The sequence below is a fragment of the Salmo salar genome, chromosome 05, assembly GCF_965601325.2.
Source record: "Salmo salar chromosome 05, fSalSal1, whole genome shotgun sequence".
Taxonomy (NCBI): Eukaryota; Metazoa; Chordata; class Actinopteri; order Salmoniformes; family Salmonidae; genus Salmo; species Salmo salar.
In genome coordinates, this window is record NC_138295.1 from 70158647 (window position 1) to 70178140 (window position 19494).

General features: G+C 41.8%; 1 protein-coding gene across 1 annotated transcript; it reads right to left on the reverse strand.

The window, feature by feature from the left end:
* Nucleotides 1–337: 337 nt before the first annotated feature.
* LOC106605606 (maternal B9.15 protein-like) lies at nucleotides 338–10390 on the reverse strand. Its single transcript, XM_014201440.2, has 5 exons — nucleotides 10100–10390; nucleotides 4111–4288; nucleotides 3833–3970; nucleotides 2830–3160; nucleotides 338–2615 (listed from the first exon to the last, which is right to left on the reverse strand). The coding sequence occupies exons 2-5, from the start codon at nucleotides 4281–4283 to the stop codon at nucleotides 2412–2414; spliced, it is 846 nt and encodes a 281-aa protein (XP_014056915.1). The 5' UTR covers nucleotides 4284–4288; nucleotides 10100–10390; the 3' UTR covers nucleotides 338–2411.
* Nucleotides 10391–19494: the final 9104 nt, after the last annotated feature.

The following is a 19494-nucleotide window of genomic DNA, read 5'->3' on the forward strand; positions in this document are numbered from 1 at the left end:
CAGAAAACGTTTGGTTGAGGTTATTGCTGCCAAAGGAGGGTCAACCAGTTATTAAATCCAAGGGTTCACCCTGCACTGTGAATGTTTACACGGTCTGTTCAATAGAGACATGAACACATATAATTGTTTCTGTGTTATTAGTTTAAGCAGACTGTGTTTGTCTGTTGTTGTGACCTAGATGAAGTTCAGATCAAATTTTATGACCAATTTATTCAGGAATCCAGGTAATTCCAAAGGTTTCACATACTTTTTCTTGCCACTACATATTCTCTCAATATACTACTTGTCTGTGTGAAACAGTACAGTATACATAAGGTAACAGATTGCAAAAACACAATTTGATTTTAGAAATCGGTTGATTTAATGTTATGTGCTGACAAGACAGAGAGATGATAAGTATAAAAACGGGCACAGCTTAACATAGACAATTGGCCATGCTAATGTTTATCAGATACAGTAATAATCGTGTGAACAGAGTACTGCTCTGTACTCAGAACAAGTGAAAAGGCAGTTCATAACATTGAATAAATATGCATCCAAAGCAGATCAATGGGCCAATAAAAGTTAGTATAAAAATAGAGAATATAAGTATTAAATTATGAAAACATCTTCATATTAAAGCTAAACATTTGGATCACCCAAGCATTTTTCATTTCCAGTATATAAAACTATTTACAGTAAATCCATGGAAGACTGATACAGGAGTGAATACAGTTCAGTCCAGAACCATTTTATCCCAGCAATCACTCAATCACATGTATTAATAAAGCCCTTTTTACATAAGCAGTTTTCACAAAGTGCTATACAGAAATGCAGCCTAAAACCCCTAACAGCAATCAAGGCAGCACGGTGCCTAGGAAAAACTCCCTAGAACGGCAGGAACCTAGGAAGAAACCTAGAGAGGAACCAGGCTCAGAGGGGTGGCCAGTCCTCTTCTGGCTGTGCCGGGTGGAGATTATAAGAGTACATCGCCATTAAGGACAGATTGTTCTTCAATCTGGCCTAAAGCAGACTAAAGATTTCTAAAAAAGGAAATTATAAACAACTAACTAAAATTATACATGCACCAACACTACAAACTTTATGAAGATATATCAAATAGAGAATATACATACATATGCGTGGAATTTGACTTTACAACAATGATTTTGGTACCACCCACAGGTGGAAAAATAAATGACAACAAATTCAAAAAAACAAATGTGGTTGATAATTACTATTTCTTAATAGGTTACAGTATGTACAAAAAGCTTCTGGTTGGTCTGTTAATTATTATAAAATAGAGAGAGGTCTGTACTTGACAGATAACAATCACAGTGAATTGTCAAAAATAGTAAATCACATTAGATTGGATTCCAGAATACCATTTCATATACTGTACAGTGCTTGTGGTAATCTATTCTCATACTTGACACATTATATTGTAATGATATGCAGTTAGATGCAGCTTCTGAGAACTCAAGAGACACGGTACATATGTTACCACATGTAACTGCATATCATTACAGTCTATAGCAGGGCTGCCCAATCCTGGTCCTGAAGGGCCGAAACACTACTGTTTTTCATCCTCTCCTTATCAGGGACTAATTCAGACCTGTGACACCAAGTGAGTCCAATTAACTACCAGGTAGAAACAAAAACCAGATGTGTTTTAGGCCCACCAGGACCATGATTGGGCAGGCCTGGTCTATATCCTACAGTGCACATTCACAATTTTGATGCTTCATAGAGGTGACAGATGAAAAGGTAGTCTATAATATTTACAAAAATATTAGAAATCATCAAAAAAGCTTCCAGCTTATTGCTGAGGATTCCTGAGATGTTATGAGCACCCAATGAAGGAATACCCCTCTAATCAGGCACTGATTTAAACCTAGGATACCAGGTGGGTGTAATTCATTATCAGGTAGAAAAGAAAACCAGCAGGCTCCGGACCTCACGGGGTAAGAGTTGAATACCACTGGAATACAGTATCACACTAAACTAGTCAATATGCAACAGACTGTCTAGCAGGCCTACTCTAGACACTTCAGCAATATGAATAGAGTACTTTTAATCAGTGGTTTACGTTAAACCAAAACACACTGGCAGCCCTTAGGGAAATGCCTGTAGCAATATTTGCTAAATGCCTGTTTTAGTATATTCCTTGTTTACTTCCGTGGCAATTCTACCAAAGAAAGTTACATAGAGGAAATTCCCAAAACTGATTTTCACCAAAAATAGAAAAAGAAGTGTACAGCAATTAAAAAATTATATAATGAAAGAAGTTGTGCTCCCTGCTAACCCTTCAAATATTTTGTCAAACTATCTTAATTGCGCCTCACCCACCCCTTCAAAAGCCTGCATAGACCCATCGTGACTGGCTCGTAGGTAAAAGGGCAGTTTTACCTCCCCCTCTCCAACCAGTTGGTTTAGCTCTTCACAGCCCCCCATGGCTGCAGAGTGGCATAAGGCATGATGAACTGCGGGGGTGGCTGGGGCAGGACGTAGTAGCCGAACGCTGGGGGAGGCGGAGGCGCGTATATTGTGGTGAGGAACACAGGACCCTTCTTCTTGTACGTTGTGGGCCACACAGGGGCAGGGTGGTAGAAGTACTGCTGAGAGGTGGGCTGGAGCTGGAGAGAGAGCGAACAGAGGGAGAGAAAGATCTTAGATAGGATTCTGATTATAATTAATCTTCATATCAATAATCAGAGAGTACTTAGAGAGCACTTCTTCTGGATGTGTAGGATCTGGTGCTACGTGTGTCCAGAGTGCTACATTGCGGATGTCAGAGAGGGAGATTTGGTACCACATTAAGGTAATGTAGATTAACAGAAAAGTTCTTACCAGTGTTTTGGTGACCTTCTGTTGAGCATGCTCCACCCTGAACCTGTCCCGAACCCTGGGCATCATGGCAATCACACAAGATATGCTCTCCACCTTCTCTTTTTTTCCCTCTTTCTCTTTCTTCTTCTCCTCATCTTTTCTTTCCACCGTCTCTCCATCCTTCCCCTCCTCCTCTGTGTCGCTGGAGACAGCAGAGCCACAGTCAGACGAGGTGGCGGAATGGTAGTCGGACGTATCCAGGTCGACATCTTTGTCTCCTTTCACATCTTCCTCATCTTCCTCTTCTCCTTTGAAACGAGCTACTGTGAAGTACCTGCAGTTCTCCCCTGACCTGTGAGAGAGGAAAGAGAATACATTAGTTCCTGTAACAAAACCTATAAACCTTGTAGCCCTTTCCTGCAGTCAAATGACCTAGTGGCTTCATGGGTGGAATGTTATTAATATTTTTCATAATCAAAAAAGCCGCCGAAAATGGGGTGTTTTTTAAATATTTCAGTCTTTCTTCTGTGATGTATATAAAGTGTAATATTGGGATGCAAACTCTAAGTTGAATACATTTCAACTCTATATCTGATATGGAACAGGTGTCTTATTTTTTTAAAGCCCATAACCATATGTGTGAGGTGTATACTTTTGTTTCACAATAGATTTGTTTAAGATTACCAAGAAACACTCTGTGTGACCCTGATTTAGCCCACTGAAGTAAAAGGTTGAAGGGTCTAACAGTTTCACTTGTATCAACCCATCTCACTCGGGATCATTTCCTCATTGTAGTTGGTCTCACCCTCCTCCTACCATAACTTGATGAGTCATCACATAGTGGGCAGGTTCGTACAACACATGCATCATGATGATAAATATGGTACCTCCAGAGAGCTGACTGTATGACTGTACAATGAATGATGAATGAAAGCCTTCTTCCTCTGCCTTCTGAGACTGAGTATGTCACTGTCTCACTGTGTGTGTACGTCTGTGCACGTGTGAGTAACACAGTGTGACTCACCGTGCGCACACCTCCAATGGGTCGATCCACAGCGCAATCTCACATGGGAGGCCCAGCTCGCTGAGTTTGAGCTTGCTCTCCTCACACGCCTTCAGCACCTCCTCATCACACGGCACCCCCTGGCTTACCCTGATGCACCTAAGAGGGGTCAAAGGACAGAAAGCTGTTCACCTGTACCACAGTCAACTTATCATCATATATATGTCTTCTCAGAGACATCCACACGAAATAACCCAGTTACTTCCCTTCTTTAATATTTCACTTCCCTTGTTGTTTACCTGTATGCCTGTCCTTTGTTGGGGTTGTCGGGGTACCAGTGGTCTTTGAATTTGTTGAGCAGAAGTTGCCGCAGCTTTCCTGCAAAAGCGTCAGCTTTGGTACCATCCAAGCCACCCCGCTCCACGGCTAAGTGTCTCAGGAAATTCACCCCGGCGTTGACCTCTCTCTTCATCGTTTCTGTGAGGAAATAGGTGCAGAAATCATTAGTCTATCCTGTAAAGCTACTCAACTAATTTAGAAGATTTGAACCAACTGTATAGCATGGGGAAAATATTCCAAAACTACAGCGTGTGTGTTCAATTCACAAGCCACCACCACGATCAACAAAATTATTTTCTCAGTTCCTCAAACTCTAGAATAGCCCTATTTCAGTCTACCTTTCAGTCTAATGTAGGGCAGGAGGAAGTCAGCTTCTCGGATAAGACCACTTCCTAGAGTATTTAGCCACTGTGTGTTTTCTATTATCATTACCTTCAGACCACACTAGAGGTATATGTTCAACGTACGCAAGTCAGACTGGCCTTCTGTTGTTGAAACAAACTGGGAGCCAAAGGTCGTAGTTTGTATACAGGCAAACAAGATGCAAATAGACTCATAGGCCATGTTGGCATATGAATATGTCACATGCTTAAAACGTGTCAGATTCAGGTACAGACCAAAGGTACAGTATGTGCCTTCTGATCGATTCAGTCTGTTTCTTCTCAATAGTGCCAGACAGTGTCAGATTGACACAGGGGAGAAGGTACAGTACAACCCCTGCCTACAGTACAGGTCAAAGAAGTGTAATGTTTGCCAGCTTAGCAGAAACGATGAGCCAGTGTAGCTGATTAGCCATCATGAAACTACGTATGTGAGGAGTGCAAGTGTGTTGAATTCCTGCTCTGGTTTAGTCGAGGTGCGAGGGTTAATTGGTGTTGTTAGTGTAGACCTGACAGAGAGTCAGGGAGAATCTGAAAAAAGAACACTGGTTGCATCAGCTTGAGGAAGGCGTGACAATTATATTCCACCTTAAGCATCTTCCCAGAGGTGACAGACTTTGTCTGGTGACACAACTATGTACTAATGGCATTACGTAAACTGTTGAGCAATTATACAGAAACAATTTGTTTCTACAGGTCACAAGTGAAGAAGTTAATTTCCCTTAAGACCAACATAACAAATAGCTTAACCGTACAGTCCCACCGGGCACAGACGTCAGTTCAACATCTAGTTTTGATTCACATTTGGTTGAGTTGTCAACTAATGTGAATTCAATGTGAAATCTGAAGAGAAAAAAAATCACGTCATTGGATTTAGGTTAAAAGTTTGGTGAAAAAAAGACAAAATGCCCTTACGTTGATGACTTTATGCAAATCCAATTAGTTTCCCACGTTGATTCAGCGTCATCACATTGATTTTGGTGGTTGAAATGATTAAGAAACAATGTTGATTCAACCAGTATTGTCCCAGTGGGGTAGGTTCAGTGAGCTTATACAGTTTGTAACCACTTTGTAACTCAGTTGTAGAGATATGCCGGATGGTGAGGTAACAGTCATATTCATTACATTATTACTTCACAATATTGCTTTCAGATGCTTTTGATGATCACATGGTACTGTGTTTGTATCTTATTCAATAACAATGCATTTTTCATTAGAACTCTACCAGTACACGGTCACAGGTCCTTGAAGAACCCAGTGTGCCTCAGGATGTTATGTCGAAACTCTCTCCCTCTATCTCTCTTTCACATAAACACACACGCAGACAGACACAGATACACACTACAAACAGTACCCTCAGTCTGAAGACAACTCTCTAAACCCAGCTGATGATGGTTTTTCAGCTAGGATTTCCTGTTTCAGATTGCTGGCATAACTGAAAAGCATTTGCAGGTGGTGCCTCTAGTCTGCACTCTTAAACTGCCTCGTCCCACCATTGGTGGAAAGAAAGAATGTTAGATAGGCAACAGAATATTTATAGTGTGTGTGTGGGGGGGGGGGGGGGGGGGGGTGACAGAATGGTATTCCTTTTTACCTTAGGGGTATACTGGAGAAGGGTAGACTATTTGTTTATACATGTGATCTCATCTAAAAATGTGACATGGACCAATTTCAATGAACTGAAAAAGATTGTTTTCATCACCATGTTGAAACCCAATAGGAATGTCAGTGAGAAGTTACTGATGTATGACCTTAATTTGAGCCAGTTTGCCACAGCAGGAAAATAATCCTGCATCAACAGGAAATGTGAATTATTATGTGGATTATAATTCATGTACGTTTCTGTAGGGGTTGATACATTTTTTGTAAGGGAAAATCAAGTCTTAAAATTAAAAGTGGAAACTATAAACTTCAGAAGCCTTTTTAAACCTCAAATACACTAAGTTTAACGTCCTGCTGTGCAGAACCGTTCTCCTGCAACAGGGTGACCAAATTAAGATCCTACAGCTTTGCAGAAATACAGTAACACAGACTGTTACAGACACAGACTACCGACTCATCACATTGTTCTGACTGACTCGTTCCCAGTCTGACCACTTCTCTAACTTCACAGCCACATAATGTCTTTCAGTCTAATAATATCAACCACAACTATCACCACATGTTTGTTCTTTTTCAGACTGCACAGCAACATATAGATAGATGTATGATCTTCATTTGACCTGTATTGTCACAGCAAGATAATTCTGCAGCGACTGGATTGGAACGTTTAGTCCATAATGTTGCTCGATCGGTGGTTAGGCTATTAGCTGACCAAAGGTAGGCTACATGAAAAGTGTAATATTGTTAATATAACTGTGTGTTAGTGTGCTCCTCTGTATTTCAGCAACAACAGAGTGAGTGAACAAATTAAGATTCTACAACTGTAGAGACATTTCTCAAAAGTGTAACTAACAGACACATATTTTGGCCACTGCTGTACATCACTGAGGATGTTGAGAGACAAATTGAGAGACATGAGCATCTCTGAACTTAGTAATGTGGTTCTTGTGCAGTATCTAGGCCAGAGCATGTAATGGCAAGGGTTATCAGGTCAACAGGTGGTGAGAAGTTTCATTCTGTGCGAAGCTCCACTCCACTCTGCAGTCTAGTGTGAAACCTCTTACAGCTCAGAGAGCTGACCTCATGTTAGATGATGGCCCAGTCATTTACTGGTTGCCTCATCTGTCATCATAAACTTTGCATATTAAAGTTCCATTATCGCTGTCATGACTAAATCATTCACTACCTTATTTAGACTGGATTGATGTGGACGTTGCTCATGATTAGATTAGAATATGTTAGGACCACTGAGACCAGAATAAACATCTTCCTGTTTATAAATGATATTTTTGAGTAAAAAAAATGTAATGCCATGAACAGATCTGCATTCTGCTAAGACCCTCATCTATGTCCTAGATCGGTGGTTCCCAAACTTTTTATAGTCCCGTACCCCTTCAAACATTCAACCTCCAGCTTAGTACCCCCTCTAGCACCAGGTTCAGCGCACTCTCAAATGTTGTTTTTTGCCGTCATTGTAAGCTTGCCACACACACACTATACGATACCGTCATTAAACATAAGAATGACTACGTTTTTGTCACAACCCGGATCGTGGGAAGTGACAAAGAGCTCTTTATAGGACCAGGGCACAAATAATAATAATATGATAATAATCTACAATTTTGCTCTGTATTTAACCATCTTACATAAAAAAACGTATTTGTTCATCGAAAATGGTGAGTAACCCACCACAGGTTAATGAGGAGGGTGTGCTTGAAAGGATGCACATAACTCTGCAATGTTGGGTTGTATTGGAGAGAGTCTCAGTCTTAAATCATTTTACACACAGCTATGCCATTATTTAGTTTTCATGCTAGTGACGGACGAGAATCCACTTTCACGTAGGTACAAGTTATAAAATAATATCCCGAGTATAAATCCAGTAATGTACACACTAATGGTGGCACTTTAACTGGGGAGGGCGGGCTCATAGTAATTGCTGGAATAGAATTGCTGGAATGTTTGATACCATTCCATTCACTGCATTTGTTATTTTGATCCGTCCTCCCCTCACCAGCCTGCTCTGGTACACACACTTAAGGTTAAAATAATACGTTTCGACGTGTGTGACGTTATTGGCATCCTCTCTTGCTTGAGGGAAAATTAGAGGACATCAACCACCTGAGCCACGGCCTGTTCACCCTGCTGTCATCCAGAAGGCGAGGTCAGTACAGGTGCATCAAAGCTGGGACCGAGAGACTGAAAAACAGCTTCAATCTCAAGGCCATCAGACTGTTAAATAGCCATCACTAGCCGGCTACCACCCGGTTATGCAACCCTTTACCCTAGAGGCTGCTGCCCTATGTACATAAACATGGAACAAACTGGTCACTTTAATAATGGAACACTAGTCACTTTAATAATGTTAACATACTGTTTTACTCATTTCATATGTATATACTGTATTCTAGTCAATGCCACTCTGACATTGCTCATCCTAATATTTATATATTTTTTTATTCCATTGTTTTACTTTTAGACTTGTGTGCATTGTTGTGAACTGTTAGATACTACAGCACTGTTGGAGCTAGGAACACAAGCTTTTCGTTACACCCACAATAACATCTGCTAAATATGTGTATGTGACCAATATAATTTTATTTGAAGGTGAAAGCCCCCCCCCGTACAATTGTTCGATGTCATGACATACCTGGACCTCCTATTGAGATGTTCCTTTTGGTAAGTAAATCAGGTGATAAAGAGGTGAAAATGAGCCTGGGTGTGTCTTTAAGTCAAGTCAGATCTGAGGGTAAATTGCATTTACAAGCAGATCAACCATTCCAGAAGCAGAGTCTTTGAGTGACAGTACACAGTGGCTCACTGCCTCTAACAGACAAAGCAGTAACACTGAAGTGTTGGTATTGCAGCAACCCCTGTATTGATCATTGTGTAAAGACCAAGACATGACCTCTCTACAGCCCAATAACAACATACATGTCAGTCCATGTTGTGCAAGGGTGAGAACGTTGACATGGTGTCCCAATAATCTGAACCAGTCCACCTAGCCTAACACAGTTCCATAACCTATATAATAAGATGAGTGAACACTGGCAGTGAGAAGCTTCAGTGTTATACATGCTGTCTGTATTTCTTTGAGACCAGTTAATTCATATATGTTGTGTAATATGGCTGCTTGGAATATTATGGTTAGAGCACATTAATGTTATAGCAGCATATACAATACATTAGATTGTTGGCCCATGCCATGTGGTGACACTTGTTGATAGCAAGTTCATGTAAATTGCAAGAAAACAGCTGAAACTTCAGATCTAAAAGAGTGGATTTGAGTGTCCTATAGCCCGGCCACGTGCTTCCTGAGCCCATGGAAAGAGTCCATACTGCAGAGATTGGATACATTGTAACACTTGAGCTCAAGTGATTGCTATAATGTAACTTGTGAAGAACATTAAATGGTTAGCATTTAGAGATCACACATCCTATAGGCTACACGTCAAACAGATTTCAGATTGGGTTTTCCGTTCAGCCCGTGGTTTTTGTAATTTTCCGCGTTGTGGTGTGGACTTTTTTTTTTTTACCTCGTTCGAAAACATTGAACAGGGGAGTGGGTTCTCAACGCGGAAATCCCCCCCAGGTAATTGGAAATGTACTTGAATAGATTCTGTGTTTATCCTAAAGATTAAGTTTACATTGTTTAAAATATACAAACTTAAATAATATTCCGATTTGGGAATAAAAAACGACAATTAAACTAGGCTACAATTAAATTATTACATGCTACAAGGATTGTCGTGGTGAGTAGGCTGTTGTAATTGTTGTAATTTCTAGTCATTAAGCAAGATATTCCCTAAATAATAAATACATTTACAACGTTTGTAATAACCAAACAATAACCAAGTTATTTAAATCACATGTGAAAAGATCCTACATTTGTTTACAAAATAATTTTTCAATCACAACAAAAGGTTTACTTACAAATATGGTAAACTTCTCAATATTTCTCCCTTACCTGTATAATAACAGCAGTATTTTAAATATCCAGTACAATGACAATTTTCTCTATTTCCTCTCTATATTGCTGTGATCAGACTACTTGTATAGTTATCGGCACATGTTGCTTCCTTGTTCTCTTTAGTACAGTCAAAGCGATCCACGTTCCACGTCCCGCCCCTCTGGCCTTCTCCTCCAATGGGTTTTGATAAAGAGACGAGGAGAGAGGACGCGAGGTATCTGCAATTGAGATTTTCCATGTGTTGCGTAGGGGTGGTGCAAGCGAGAAGTAACACCGTCAATATGACTAACTTCCTTGTTCAGCGCTATGAGCAATATGCTGACTCCCTTTTACTACACCTTGAGACTCCCACTACAGACCAAATATGGTAAGCCTGGGTGAACTGAGGGTCTTCTATTATCATAGGCTATCATTCAAAAACATGTAAGGATGAAATGTAATTCTCACCATGTTATAACCTTATTATAGTCCTAAACGATTATTATTTATATTGATGAATAGTAGGCCTAACAACATTTGGCTTGTAAGACTATTACAACAACAGCCCCTCAATGTAAAATGTCAGTCTACTCAACTTGAAATCCGTCTGTGATAAGCTTCCATGTTCATTTCAAAGTTATTTTGACCCTATGTAAGTGTGCTTGTAGTGACTTCATAGGCCGGCATGTTGGTACCATCAGTAGTCTCTGACAACCAGATGACCCTATGATCACTCGGCTACACAGCTGATGCCTCCCGGACTCTTCACTAACACGACTAGAAGCCACTACTTCTCCGGATTCCTGCTGTAAGCTCTGGACCTTTGCATCGGATCATTGCAACTAGCTAGCTGCTACCGAGTGGCTGTAGTGGCTTGCGCCCTTGTCCCAAAGCTAGCACCAGTTAGCCTTGAGCCAGGCCCATCTCCTGGCTAGCAAACTAAATTACTCCAGCTACATTACCTCTTTTGCCAATTGGCCTGGACCCTTTGTCGACACGGAGCCCCGCAGATCCATCACGCCTGGTCTGCCGACGTAATTCCATCCGATGTGCCCTCAACCGGCCTTTGTCGGACGTCGATGAAGACGCTTCTGCTAGCCCCGGCCTGCTCACTTTATGAACACTGTGTCTCCCGGTTGCTGGCGTAGTAACAACTTTCCTGTTTCATCTATTGCTGTTCACTGGACCCTATGATCACCTGGCTACATAGCTGATGCCTGCTGGACTGTTCAAGAATCACGGTACTCCATTTTGTTTGTTTTGTTTATCTGTCGGCCCCAGCCTCGAACTCAGGCCCTGTGTGTAGTTAACTGACCCTCTCTGCCCATTCATCGCCATTTTACCTGTTGTTGTTGTCTAAGACAGCTGATGCTGTCTTACCCGTTGTCTTAGGTAGCTCCCAATCAACACCTGTGATTGCTTTATGCCTCGCTTTATGTCTCTCTCTAATGTCAGTATGCTTTGTATTCTGTTGTTTAGGGTAGTTATCATTGTTTCATTTTACTGCGGAGCCCCTAGCCCCACTCAACATGCCTCAGATACCTCTTTGTCCCACCTCCCACACATGGGGTGACCAGAGATCCAACCTCTCTTATCGTCACTCAATGCCTAGGTTTCTCTCCACTGTACCCACACCCTACCATACCCCTGTCTGTACATTATGCCCTGAATCAATTCTGCCATGCCCAGAAATCTTCTCCTTCTATTCTCTGTCCCCAACGCACTAGACGACCAGTTTTGATAGCCTTTAGCCGTAGCCTTATCCTACTTCTCCTCTGTTCCTTGGGTGATGTGGAGGCTAACCCAGGCCCTGTGTGTCCGCCACACTCCGCCAACCCGGATGTCCTTGCCATGTCTGAATCCTGGCTTAGGAAGGCCACCAAAAATTCTGAGATTTCCATCCCCAACGACAACATTTTCCGTCATGATAGAACTGCCAAAGGGGGAGGAGTTGCAATCTACTGCAGAGATATCCTGCAAAGTTCTGTCATACTTTCCAGGTCTATGCTCAAACAGTTCGAGCTTCTAATTTAAAAAAAAATGTATCTCTCCAGAAATAAGTATTTCACTGTTGCCGCCTGTTATACACCACCCTCAGCTCCCAGCTGTGCCCTGGACACCATACCGTTGAAGTTGGAAGTTTACATAGACCTTAGACAAATACATTTTAACTCCATTTTTCACATTTCCTGACATTTAATCCTAGTAAACATTCCCTGTCTTAGGTCAGTTAGGATCACCACTTTATTTTAAGATTGTGAAATGTCAGAATAATAGTAGAGAGAATTATTTATTTCAGCTTTTATTTCTTTCATCACATTCCCAGTGGGTGAGAAGTTTACATACACTCAATTAGTATTTGGTAGCATTGCCTTTAAATTGGTAAACTTGGGTCAAACGTTTTGGGTAGCTTCCCACAATAAGTTGGGTGAATTTTGTCCCATTCCTCCTGACAGAGCTGGTGTAACTGAGTCAGGTTTTTAGGCCTCCTTGCTCGCACAAGCTTTTTCAGTTCTGCCCACCAATTTCCTATTGGATTGAGGTCAGGGCTTTGTGATGGCCACTCCATTACCTTGACTTTGTTGTCCTTAAGCCATTTTGCCACAACTTTGAAAGTATGCTTGGGGTCATTGTCCATTTGGAAGACCCATTTGCAACCAAGCTTTAACTTCCTGACTGATGTCTTGAAATGTTGCTTCAATATATCCACATCATTTTCCTGCCTCATGATGCCATCTATTTTGTGAAGTGCACCAGTCCCTCCTGCAACAAAGCAGGATCATGTTGGTTGGGATGGTGTTCTTCATCTTGCAAGCGTCCCCCTTTTTCCTCCGAACAGAACGATGGTCATTATGGCCAAACAGTTTCATCAGACCAGAGGACATTTCTCCAAGAAGTACGATCTTTGTCCCCATCTGCAGTTGAAAACCGTAGTCTGGTTTTTTTTATGGCGGTTTTGGAGCAGTAGCTTCTTCATTGCTGAGCGGCCTTTCAGGTTATGTCGATATAGGACTCGTTTTACTGTGGATATAGATACTTTTGTATCTGTTTCCTCCAGCATCTTCACAGGGTCCATTGCTGTTGTTCTGAGATTGATTTTCACTTTTCGCACCAAAGTACATTCATCTCTAGGAGACAGAACGTGTCTCTTTCCTGAGCGGTATGACGGCTGCGTGGTCCCATGGTGTTTATACTTGCGTACTATTGTTTGTACAGATGAACGCGGTACCTTCAGGCATTTGGAAATTGCTTCCAAGGATGAACCAGACTTGTGGAGGTCTACAATTCTTTTTCTGAGGTCTTGGCTGATTTCTTTTGATTTTCCCTTGATGTCAAGCAAAGAGGCACTGAGTTTGAAGGTAGGTCTTGAAATACATCCATAGGTACACATCCAATTGACTCAGGCTAATTGACATTATTTATCAGAAGCTTCTAAAGCCATGACATCATTTTCGGGAATTTTCCAAGCTGTTTAAAGACACAGTCAACTTAGTGTATGTAAACTTCTGACCCACTGGAATTGTGATTCAGTGAATTATAAGTGAAATAATCTGTCTGTAAACAATTGTTGGAAAAAATGACTTGTGTCATGCCCTAAGTAGATGTCCTAATCGACTTGCCAAAACTATAGTTTGTTAACAAGAAATTTGTGGAGTGGTTGAAAAATGAGTTTTAATGACTCCAACCTAAGTGTTTGTAAACTTCTGACTTCAACTGTATGTGAATTGATTGCGCCCCATCTATCTTCAGAGTTCGTACTGTTAGGTGACCTAAACTGGGATATGCTTAACACCCCGGCCATCCTACAATCTAAGCTAGATGCCCTCAATCTCACACAAATCATCAAGGAACCCAGCAGGTACATCCCTAAATCCGTAAACATGGGCACCCTCATAGAGATTATCCTGACCAACTTGCCCTCCAAATACACCTCTGCTGTTTTCAATCAGGATCTCAGTGATCACTGCCTCATTGCCTGCATCCGTTATGGGTCTGCTGTCAAACGACCACCCCTCATCACTGTCAAGTGCTCACTAAAACACTTCTGCGAGCAGGCCTTTCTAATCGACCTGGCCCGGGTATTCTGGAAGGATATTGAACTCATCCCGTCAGTTGAGGATGCCTGGTTGTTCTTTAAAAGTAATTTCATCACCATCTTAAATACGCATGCCCCTTTCAAAAAATGTAGAACTAAGAACAGATATAGCCCTTGGTTCACTCCAGACCTGACTGCCCTCAACCAGCACAAAAACATCCTGTGGCGTACTGCACTTGCATCGAATAGTCCCCGCAATATGCAACTTTTCAGGGAAATCAGAAACCAATACACACAGTCAGTTAGGAAAGCAAAGGCTAGCTTTTTCAAACAGAAATTTGCATCCTATAGCTCTAACTCTAAATAGTTCTGGGACACTGTAAAGTCCATAGAGAATAAGAGCACCTCCTACCAGCTGCCCACTGCACTGAGGCTAGGAAACACTGTCACCACCGATTAAATCCACAATAATCAAACATTTCAATAAGCATTTCTCTACGGCTGGCCATGCTTTCCTCCTGGCTACCCCAACCCTGACCAACAGCTCCGCACCCCCCATAGCTACTTGCCCAAGCCTCCCCAGATTCTCCTTCACCCAAATCCAGATAGCAGATGTTCTGAAAGAGCTGCAAAACCTGGACCCATGCAAATCAGCTGGGATAGACTATCTGGACCCTTTCTTTCTAAAATTATCCGCCGCCATTGTTGCAACCTCTATTACTAGTCTGTTAAACCTCTCTTTCGTATCGTCCGAGATTCCTAAAGATTGGAAAGCTGCCGCGGTCATCCCCCTCTTCAAAGGGGGAGACACTCTAGACCCCAACTTTTACAGACCTATATCCATCCTGCCCTGCCTTTCTAAAGTCTTCGAAAGCCAAGTTAACAAACAGATCACTGACCATTTCGAATCCCACCGTACCTTCTCTGCTGTGCAGTCCGGTTTCCGAGCGGGTCACGGGTGCACCTCAGCCACGCTCAAGGTACTAAACGATATCATAACTGCCATCGATAAAAGACAGTACTGTGCCGCCGTCTTCATCGACCTGGCCAGGGCATTTCGACTCTGTCTATCACCGTATTCTTATCGGCAGACTCAACAGCCTTGGTTTCTCAAATGACTGCCTTGCCTGGTTCACCAACTACTTCTCAGATACAGTTCAGTGTGTCAAATCGGAGGGCCTGTTGTCCAGACCTCTGGCAGTCTCTATGGGGGTACTACAGGGTTCAATTCTCGGGCCAACTCTTTTCTCTGTATAGATCAATGATGTCGCTCTTGCTGCGGGTGATTCCTTGATCCACCTCTACGCAGACGACACCATTCTGTATACATCTGGCCCTACTTTGGACACTGTGTTAACAAACCTCCAAATGAGCTTCAATGCCATACAACACTCCTACCGTGGCCTCCAACTGCTCTTAAAGGCTAGTAAAACTAAATGCATGCTCTTCAACCGATCGCTGCCCGCACCTGCCCGCCGGACTAGCATCACTACTCTGGACGGTTCTGACTTAGAATATGTGGACAACTACAAATACCTAGACTGTAAACTCTCCTTCCAGACTCATGTTAAGCATCTCCAATCCAAAATTAAATCAAGAATCAGCTTCCTATTTTGCAACAAAGCGTCCTTCACTCACGCTGCCAAGCATACCCTCGTAAAACTGACTGTCCTACCGATCCTCGACTTCGGCGATGTCGTTTACAAAATAGCCTCCAACACTCTACTCAGCAAACTGGATGCAGTCTATCATAGTGCCATCTGTTTTGTCACCAAAGCCCCATATACCACCCACCACTGCGACCTGTATGCTCTTGTCGGCTGGCCCTCGCTACATATTCGTCGCCAGACTCACTGGCTCCAGGTCATCTATAAGTCTTTGCTAGGTAAAGCTCCGCCTTATCTCAGCTCACTGGTCACCATAACAACACCCACCCATAGCACGCGCTCCAGCAGGTATATCTCACTGATCCTCCCCAAAGCCAACACCCCCTTTGGTCGCCTTTCCTTCCAGTTCTCTGCTGCCAATGACTGGAACGAATTGCAAAAATCGCTGAAGTTGGAGACTTATATCCCCCTCACTAACTTTAAGCATCAGCTATCTGAGCAGGTTACGGATCGCTGCAGCTGTACATAGCCTATCTATAAATAGCCCACCCAACTACCTACCTCATCCCCATATTGTTTTTATTAACTTTTTTGCTCTTTTGCACACCAGTATTTCTACTTGCACATCATCATCTGCACATCTATCACTTCAGTGTTAATTTGCTAACTTTTAATTACTTCGCTACTATGGCCTATTTATTGCCTTACCTCCTTACTCCATTTGCACACACTGTATGTAGATTTTTTCTATTGTGTTATTGACTGTACTTTTGTGTATCCTATGTAACCCTGTGTTGTTTTGTCGCACTGCTTTGCTTTATCTTGGCCAGGTTGCAGTTGTAAATGAGAACTTGTTCTCAACTGGCCTACCTGTTTTAATAAAGGTGAAATAAATAAATAAATAAATAAATAAATAAAAAAGAAGGAAAGGAACCGGACACAGACTGTTGAGATGCATCCACAGTGCTCTCAAACAGGTGAATGTGGATGAAAGATATATCATATATAATTTATAAAGGTTCATGACTGTGATATGAAGCATATATTATAAATAATAATAATAATTTATTAAACTTCTATACCACTTTTCATAACAGAAAGACATCTCAACATGCTTCGAAAGCAAAAAAACAAACAATCAATACATCATCATGAGTAACCTAGCTATAGCTAGCTAGGTCAAGCAATACATCATCATGAGTAACCTACCTATAGCTAGCTAGGTCAACCAATAGAGGTCAAGTCTTTGAGCGCATGCATCCTCCAAAAATGTAGGGGGTCAGTTCATGGCTTGATCAGATTAAGGTGGTTAAGGTGTCCATTGCTCGTGTTTCTTGGCCCAAGCAAGTCTCTTCTTCTTATTGGTGTCCGTTAATAGTGGTTTCTTTGCACCTATTCGACCTTGAAGGCCTGATTCATGCAGTCTCCTCTGAACACTTGATGTTGAGGTGTGTCTGTGAAGCATTTATTTGGGCTGCAATTTCTGAGGCTGGTAACTCTAAGGAACTTATCCTCTGCAGCAGTGGTAACTCTGGGTCTTCCTTTCCTGTGGCGGGCCTCATAAGAGCCAGTTTCATCATAGTGCTTGATGGTTTTTGCGACTGCACTTGAAGAAACTTTCAAAGTTTTTGAAATGTTCCTTATGGACTGACCTTCATGTCTTAAAGTAATGATGGACTGTCGTTTTTCTTTGCTTTTTTGAGCTGTTCTTGCCATAATATGGACATGGTATTTTACCAAATAGGGCTATCTTCTGAATACCACCCCTACCTTGTCACAACACAACTGATTGGCTCAAATGCATTAAGAAGGAAAGAAATTCCACAAACTAACTTTTAACAAGTCACACCTGTTAATTGAAATGCATTCCATGTGACTATCTCATTAAGCTGGTTGAGAGAATGCCAAGTGTGTGCAAAGCTGTCATCAAGGCAAAGGCTGGCTACTTTGAATAATATAATATGTTTCGATTTGTTTAACACTTTTTTGGTTACTACATGATTCCATGTGTTATTTAATAGTTTTGATGTCTTCACTATTATTCTGCAATGTAGAAAATAGTAAAAATAAAGAAAATCCCTTGAATGAGTAGGTGCGTCCAAACTTTTGAATGGTACTGTATGTACAAATGTACAGAAACTCTGTGCTTAGGCTGCTGCTAGGGCGCCATGGCAACTAATGAGCTGCTGCGACCTATTGGTCCTAACTGCTGGAGCTGTGGGTCTGATTTCTGATTGAAGAAATACAGGCTACACTCTCTAACTTTCTCTTTGACCAGCAGAGGGCAGGCTGGTCTGTTTCTCATGTTCCATTCTCTCTCTCTCCGTCTCTATCTCTCTCTCTCTTCATCTCTCTCTCTCGCTCTCTCGTATCTAATTCCTATCACCCAGACCTTGTATTTTGCTACCCCCCCACCACACACACACACACACACACACACTTAATCTCTTCACATTCAAATTCTAGGGTGGCTCAGCGGCTAAGAAGGTGACGTCACCTTAGCAGGAGCTGGCCAGAGAACAGTGTGTTAGATTACTGTCTGGTCTCTCCTTCACTCTCCCACCCCCCAGCTTCCCTCCCTCTGTTGGATCATAGTCCCTGTCCCAGATGCCAAGTCAAGAGGAAATGATCACAGAGAGAGATAGAGATGGAGAGAGAGAAGGTGTGATGGGAGAATGAGAAAGAGAGAGGATAAAGAGATTGTAGGGTCACTGTGGTCTGTTGAGAGTGTATAAGTTGGAATATTAATTTACAACAAAAGGAATATTTAACAAAGTCTCTCTCCTTCTCCCCTCTGCTATCTTCCCTCTGCTCTCTGCATCTGTTTCTCCCTCCCCATACTTTTTCTTAGCCTACGTCTCAGTGGGCCATTCAGGTCATTGACGGCAAGACTGATTGTATTTTTTTCTCAATGCTTTTAAACAAGCAATTCATTTGACCAAAGAGCCACGGGTCGTTTGCCTTCCTGCTCCAATCAGGACTGACAGAGAGTGTTGAAAGCCAAGACTAGTCTGGCTCCTAAGAGCTCTTAGAGTAAGGCCCTCCACATACCTAGAAGGAGAGGTGGGGACTCAAGAGAGACAAAGTAAGGTGAAGTTCACTCAACTAAGTTTAGGCATCTCATACATTGTTATACAGTTGACACATGGTACCAGGGGTGTAGGAACGGGTGGGCCTGGGTAGTCACATATATATATATATTTAATGCTCTACTTGTCAGTGTTCCAAACAGGACATTATTTTTCTTTTTACCTAAGCACTATACTTGAGTTGGGCAGGAGCTCACCAGAACTAGGTACCGGCACCTTTTCTTCTGCTTGAGTTCCTGCACCTCCTATAGAATATTAGCTCAAAAGTATTGAGGAGTTCCTACACCTAATTATAAACAGTACCGGCACCTATTTCAGTCCAAGTCAAGCACTGGCCTAAACATGCATACACCATAAAAAAAAGTATTTAAAAAAAAAGTCTCATACACACATTTAGCAGACGTTATTGCGGGTGTAGCAAAATGCTTTTGTTCCTAGCTCCAACAGTGCAGTAATGTCTAACAATACACAACAATACACTGAAATCTAAAAAGTAAAAGAATGGAATTAAGAAATATAGAAATATTAGGACGGACAATGTCGGAGTCCGGAGTATAAATATATATGTATGTAATGGGATGTATAGACAATATGGACAGTATATGGATAGAATATGTAGTACAGTATATCTGAAGAATAGTATATGTACAGCAATAGTTAAATAGGATAGGCCTTGACTAG

What these genes read in the sequence shown, in the direction of transcription:
- LOC106605606 (XM_014201440.2), bottom strand. Translation starts at nt 4,283, where the DNA reads ATGAAGAGAGAGGTCAACGCCGGGGTGAATTTCCTGAGACACTTAGCC. An exon ending in AACAAAGGACAGGCATACAG is followed by an intron (nt 3,971 to 4,110) that starts GTAAACAACAAG and finishes GACCCCTCTTAG; the next exon opens with GTGCATCAGGGTAAGCCAGG. An exon ending in CCATTGGAGGTGTGCGCACG is followed by an intron (nt 3,161 to 3,832) that starts GTGAGTCACACT and finishes CCTCTCTCACAG; the next exon opens with GTCAGGGGAGAACTGCAGGT.